The sequence below is a fragment of the Poecilia latipinna genome, unplaced genomic scaffold (assembly GCF_001443285.1).
Source record: "Poecilia latipinna isolate Pla-1442-1.1 unplaced genomic scaffold, P_latipinna-1.0 Scaffold503, whole genome shotgun sequence".
Taxonomy (NCBI): domain Eukaryota; kingdom Metazoa; phylum Chordata; class Actinopteri; order Cyprinodontiformes; family Poeciliidae; genus Poecilia; species Poecilia latipinna.
In genome coordinates this window covers 142,437-148,436 of record NW_015113119.1, presented here as the reverse complement: position 1 = coordinate 148,436, position 6,000 = coordinate 142,437, and the positions used below count along the sequence as shown (strand labels likewise).

Here is a 6,000-nt window from a genome sequence, read left to right as displayed (position 1 = left end):
ATCAAATTTTTTTTTCTGTCATTTTGCAATTTTTGCGGTTGGGTATGGCATGACAACGTGGCATATCTTAGATCAGTGTTTTTCAAAATGGGAAATGGAAAAGTTTCTGACAAAGAAACAGAAGGGACTATCCAGCAAGAACTGTGGGAATGAAATAAAATTTGAAGTGATTAATATAAAACATGATTTTATAAAAACAGAATGTCTACAGTCAGAAGCTTCTTCAAATTTGCTGTAATACAGACTGCTACAGGAGATCTTTCCTGCCCACAGCCATCACCGACTACAACAACACTTTGAAGTATTTTGAATTAATATGAGTTACAGTAAAATTTAATTTGAATAATAAAAAAAGGGGATTGTGGTGAAAATCTTTATTATTAGATAATATACTCTGACGTGAACAACAGATCATTAATGTCATAATATTACATTAAAATGTTCCACCACAAAACCCCTGGCCAAGTAAAATCGGAAGGTATGAGGCAGTTTTTATGCTAAATGAAAGTATTAATTATTAAACAGTGAATAAAAGTGAGAAAAAAACATTCTTAAGGTTGATGTTCACATATATTGAAGCATTTTTTGTGGCTTTGGTTGTTTGGGAAGCCACAAAAAAGTTTGGAAACCTCCTGACTTACATGATCACATTGAAAATCAAATGATTCTCAGATCCTTCTTTACCTTTTAACTGTTTGTGTTATATTTTGAGCTTTTAATGAACTGTATGTTTGATCCAGGCAGGAAAAACAACTGGCCGCCTCTCCCGGAGAAGTTCCCGGTGGGGCCATGTTTCTACCATGACATCACCGTGGATATTCCTGTCGACTTCCAGAAGACGGTCAAAATCATGTACTACCTCTGGATGTGTGAGTAGCTTCTCACCTCTTAGGATTCACAAACCTTTAACAACTTCTTTTACACATTTAGGGCAGAAATAATTAATCGGATTAGTCGTGATGAATCAATTATTGAAATAATCATCAGATTATTTAGTAATCGATTAATTGTTAACTGGAGTATTAGAGACTCTTAAAAAAGGGCAAATTGCTGGAAGGACAAAACACTCAGAGCAGTTTAAGCATAAACTGTACAAAAATATTTATGATAATGAAAAAACCTTTGCCTGTAAATATATGCTACCCAAAACTTCTCCAGTGACGTAGTTTTAGTTTATCCTGTTCAGATTCACGTGTATTAATAATATTTTATTTAAAAAACTTTGGCAAAATGTGCCAATTTTTTAATTATTTAATTAATTGTCTGAATAATCGATAGATTAATCAATAACTGAAATAGACCTAAGTCTAATTGGTGATAAGATTTAAAAATTGATGTTCAGAAACAATCTTCTAGCAGTTTTTTCTTCTAAGCCTGTCACTAATAGTCTCCCATACAAACTCCTCCAATAAAATCCATGTACGACCGTGCTTGTAAGATGAAAGAAACGAGAGCAAAGGAAGTCCAGGGGTATGAATACTTTTTGCAAGGCAGTGTATTGTTGTTATTGCCTTCACTGGAGGGTTATTTAAGTTAAACAGAGTCTCAGTTGTTTAGTCCAAGCGGCTCTCCTCACCCCTGAACCTTGCAGCTGGTGTGTGAGTGTAAACTGGAAGACGAAGGACTTGGTGTGGAATTCAGTCGCCCCACATGACAAACACGTGTTGTGTGGTCATGTGGTCTGATGAAAGGCGTGGGTCAGATGATTCCTTAAAGGTTGTTCTAGTCCACATCCAGACCTAAAAGAGAACAAGTCAGATTGGTATTCAGTAAAATGCTTGGTTAAACCAACAACCTGGAGGTTTTTAAACAAAACAAAAATTGAGGAGGTTTAAACAGGAATCTCTCTTGAGTCTGTTCACCAGCAGCCTCGTGTTATTTTCCACACCGTGGTATGAAATCCCAGAGGCAGACAGACTTTTTAGTTTGCTTTTAGTAGAGACACCCATTAGGACTCATAGAGCAAATGCTAATAAAAAATTAAGTCCGCCTGTTTTGTTTCCCAAACTGACATGTTGAAATATTAACCATCCATTTTCTTCTGCCCACTAGGGATTATCGATCAATGAATTATTCTAAAGTTGATTGATCGTATTGTTCAACTAACAATTATTTAATAAGCAGCCATTTTCTTGAAACTCTTGTTTTCTCTTGGATAAAGAGGGCCGACAGTATTTTTACATCATAAAGGGCTTAATTTTTCATAATAAGCATTTTCTTTTTTTGTTTTGTTTTGTTTTTTGTAAGTTATCAAATTTTAACATTATTTTGTGAACTGTTTGAAATACTGACAGAAATTGTGGTTTTCTCACATGATTAAAAATACAGGATCTTATTGTTTTCTCCTGCTGTAGAGAAATAAAAGATGAAAAGAATCAAATCTACGAAGCTCTTAATTCCCCATGAACAGAGAGCTGTTCATACAGAAACAGTCTATGGTTGCTCTGGAAGAAAAGCTAAAACTTCGCTGCATGAAGTGCATTAACTCATGACAGGGCTCAGAATCGACCTTGTTTATTGGCACCATGTTTTCGTAGCCCAACAGTAATTTCTGAACCATCATGCAGGTCAGGTGAATGAGCGCTATTAAAAGTCTTAACTTTAAAAACTTGGCGAATGTTCATATTTTAAATATAACAGTATAAAGTGTTTTTTGCATCTCACACCGGACTCTGTTCAGACCGTTTCTCTTACCCATTACGCTACGACTCCACCATCTTTATTCCTGTATCCACTGGCTCCACTTTAGAATGACCAGCAGTGCCCTCTGCTGGATAGAGGCCAAACTACAACACTAAAAGAAGGCCTAAGTGGACATTGCTAGTTAATCGACTAGAATTCATTCTGACCTAACAAGCCATTAATTGATAGTTAATTGGAAGTCGATTAATTGTTTGCATCCCTAAAGCCTTACAGTCCCAGTTTCAGTAAACGCTCCTTCATCCTCCTCTCCTGCTTTCAGTTCATGCCGGGACGCTGCTGGCCAACCTGGTGGGATGCCTGGCCTGGTTCTGCGTGGACGCAACACGCGGAGTGGACTTTGGCTTGTCCATCCTTTGGGTGCTGCTCTTCACGCCTTGTTCTTTCGTCTGTTGGTACAGACCGCTTTACGCAGCGTTCAGGTGAACAGATCTGGAAGATGAACAGTTCAGGCAATGTTTCCTCTGTCTCACTCATGTTTTTCTCTTTGTTCTTCCTGCAGGAGTGACAGCTCTTTCAGATTTTTTGTCTTCTTCTTTGTGTACATCTGTCAGTTCGGTGTCTACGTCCTCCAGAGTATTGGGATTACTGGCTGGGGTGCGAGGTGAGACGATAAGGTCAACATTTTGTGTTTTCAACAGAATGTATTTCACTTATATAGCAGGATTATGACTAAAAGTTTGTTTTTTACATTTCATGAAGAAGGAATTTGTGCTTTTTTGTGTCATTTCTTTCAGTGGTTCTTTGTGGTAAAGTGTAAAGATAAACATGAGTATTTAGTGTAGGAAGTGGCATGTTTCTTTGGTTTCAGAGCTAGAATAAGTAGTGAAAGAAATGTCACCGTGCGTTTGTAGAGTTATTAATATTCTGTCGTGCTTTTCCTCCATCTTAGCGGCTGGATCTCGGCTTTGACTGGCCTGAACAAAAGCATCCCAGTGGGCATCCTAATGATCCTCATTGCAGCTCTCTTCACCTCCCTCGCTGTCCTGTCCCTTATTATGTTCAAGAAGGTAAGCCTCTAACCGATTAGTCAAACCTTTGTGAACGTAGCGGTCAACTTAACCCTCTGGTTGTTTTCCAGATCCACGCGCTCTACCGTACCACTGGCGCCAGCTTCGAGAAGGCCCAGCAGGAGTTTGCCACGGGCGTCATGTCCAACAAGACGGTTCGGACGGCGGCTGCCAACGCCGCCTCCACGGCTGCACAAGGAGCGTTCAAAGAACAAGTCTAATCAACGTGAAGAGCTCAGTCCCCTCCCACCTCCCTCTCGTATTGAGCCTCCCTCCAGCTGTCAGACGGGAACTGAGGAGGTTAACAAGCGGCCTTTGATCTAACATTCAACTACGATCTCAGCCTCGGTGAGAAACAATCACCTGGAACGTTCCTGGGACCCGGCCGTGTTGCGCACTCTGGAGCCTCCTCTTAACCACTTATCCGGTGTGCTCGACTTCCTCTGAGTGGGTTCACGTGTGTGTGTGCCTGTGTCTGTGTCTGTGTCTGTGTGTGTGTGTGTGTGTGTGTGTGTGTGTGTGTGTGTGTGTGTGTGTGTGTGTGGCCAAGTTAATAAATGCTTGTGTGCCTTTTTGGATGTTTGCTGTTACCTGTAGGATCAGGGACAGATTTTTCCGACTCTCTCTCTGTCTTTGAGATCTTTGGGGCGTTTTTTTCCCTCCATTAACCACTTTGGAATACTTTGACCTCTCGTTCAAATCACTTGATATTAATGAGTTTATTACTGGGTGAAAAGAAAATGCAAAAATGTCTTCTGGTACTTTTAATCTATGCTAAAATCAAAAGGTGCATAATTTAAGACCAGGGACCCCTAGTGGAGGGACTGTGTATTTCTAAAAGATGGATGCTGTGCATTCTAGGTCATAACCTTGTATTTTTCCATCCTTGCTTTTTTCCCCTCCAAGCTTTAATGCAAATTCTGGAAGTCTTAACATCATTTGCCCAAAATCTTAAACTCTCTAATCAAGTCTGTGTTGCATTTTTATACACGGTAGTTTAGCAGATTAAGGTAGAGTAAAAACATTAAATTGAAGAAACCTGTATCAGCAGGTGTAGTAGAAACATTGCCCTCTAGATGGCAGTGTTGATTAATTAGCAAACCACAAGTATCCATCCAATCATGACTTCCTCTGTTTATCCAGGGGGTGGAGCCTATCACCTGTCCAACCTATCATTTCCCCTTACTGCTATCTTTTTATTTGTATGTTAAAAAAACATGTTTGAAATATTTGATGTCATTTGCTTTGAAACTTTTCTCCTATTTTGTAACAGAAACAGACCTTGAAAAAATGTACTATTTATCTTTATTTTTTCCTGACATGTTTTTTGCTTGTATCATTTGGCATGTTCTTTCCTTTGTGCAATCCAAAGAACATGGCACTTTAAATTTGGAAGTACAGCTCAGACTCCGATGAAGTCATCAGTTATCAAGCATTAACGGTGCATTTTATCTTCTAAAAGAAAAAACATTTGAATATCTATTTTTCTAGAGATATTACGAGCCCCAAGGTGCTTTCCATTGCTTGAATGTCTCCTCCATCACAGTTTGTGTTATGAAGTATCACAGTAAGCCTTTGAAGGAAGATGTATATAAAAAAAAGTCTTTATTTACTGTCCGTCTCCCATCAATGATGTTACTAAGCAACGAGAGGTCATTCATGAAAGAAGGGTATTTCCCCTTACCTGCTGATTTTTTTTTTTCAATAATGTGGTAAAACTGAAAGAAGTGCTCAACTTTTATGCAGTGTGTTAATGTAGATGCACAGTGGCTTCAGGTTATTCCTTACAGTCAGCATGGTTTGATATATACACTGGAACTTAATTTATCTCTAAGCCATTTCTGATGACTAGAGGGGGGAGAAGGACTGTATGTATATTTTGTATGCTCTCAGATGGTTTGGTGTCATTTTAAAATGCACACTGGTTTTACCTTCAGTCATGTGTTGTAGTTTGAGATTGAGTTTTGTATATTTATTGTTCTAATTAATAAAATTCTCCTTCTGTATGGGTTCCATTGTTTCTTTTTGCAGCCATTTCGACCTAATGTAGTCTGCCTCTAAAATGCAAAAACAATTAAAAAGTGGACTTGTAATATCAGCTAAATACCACTAGAGGTCACCAGTTTTCCACCAATGTCTGATATGGCGTTGGTGGATTTGACACCCGATTTATTATGAATGAATTGAGGACAGTAATCATACGGAACACCATAATGTATGTGAAAGATTTTCATATGCATCATTATCTACACCTTTTCTCATCTCTGTCTCCATCTGTTCTTGTTTTACT

General features: G+C 38.6%; 1 protein-coding gene across 2 annotated transcripts in view; it reads left to right on the top strand.

Moving 5' to 3' along the window:
• LOC106952257 (secretory carrier-associated membrane protein 1) overlaps positions 1–5,720 on the top strand; it is a 15,303-nt gene extending 9,583 nt beyond the window's left edge. For both annotated transcript variants that reach the window (XM_015040264.1, XM_015040265.1), the window contains exons 5-9: positions 741–869; positions 2,963–3,122; positions 3,203–3,304; positions 3,593–3,710; positions 3,782–5,720. In XM_015040264.1, coding sequence (XP_014895750.1) covers positions 741–869; positions 2,963–3,122; positions 3,203–3,304; positions 3,593–3,710; positions 3,782–3,931 — 659 coding nt within the window. In that variant the 3' untranslated portion in view covers positions 3,932–5,720. The remainder of the gene's footprint in view (positions 1–740; positions 870–2,962; positions 3,123–3,202; positions 3,305–3,592; positions 3,711–3,781) is intronic.
• The last annotated feature ends 280 nt before the right edge of the window (positions 5,721–6,000 follow it).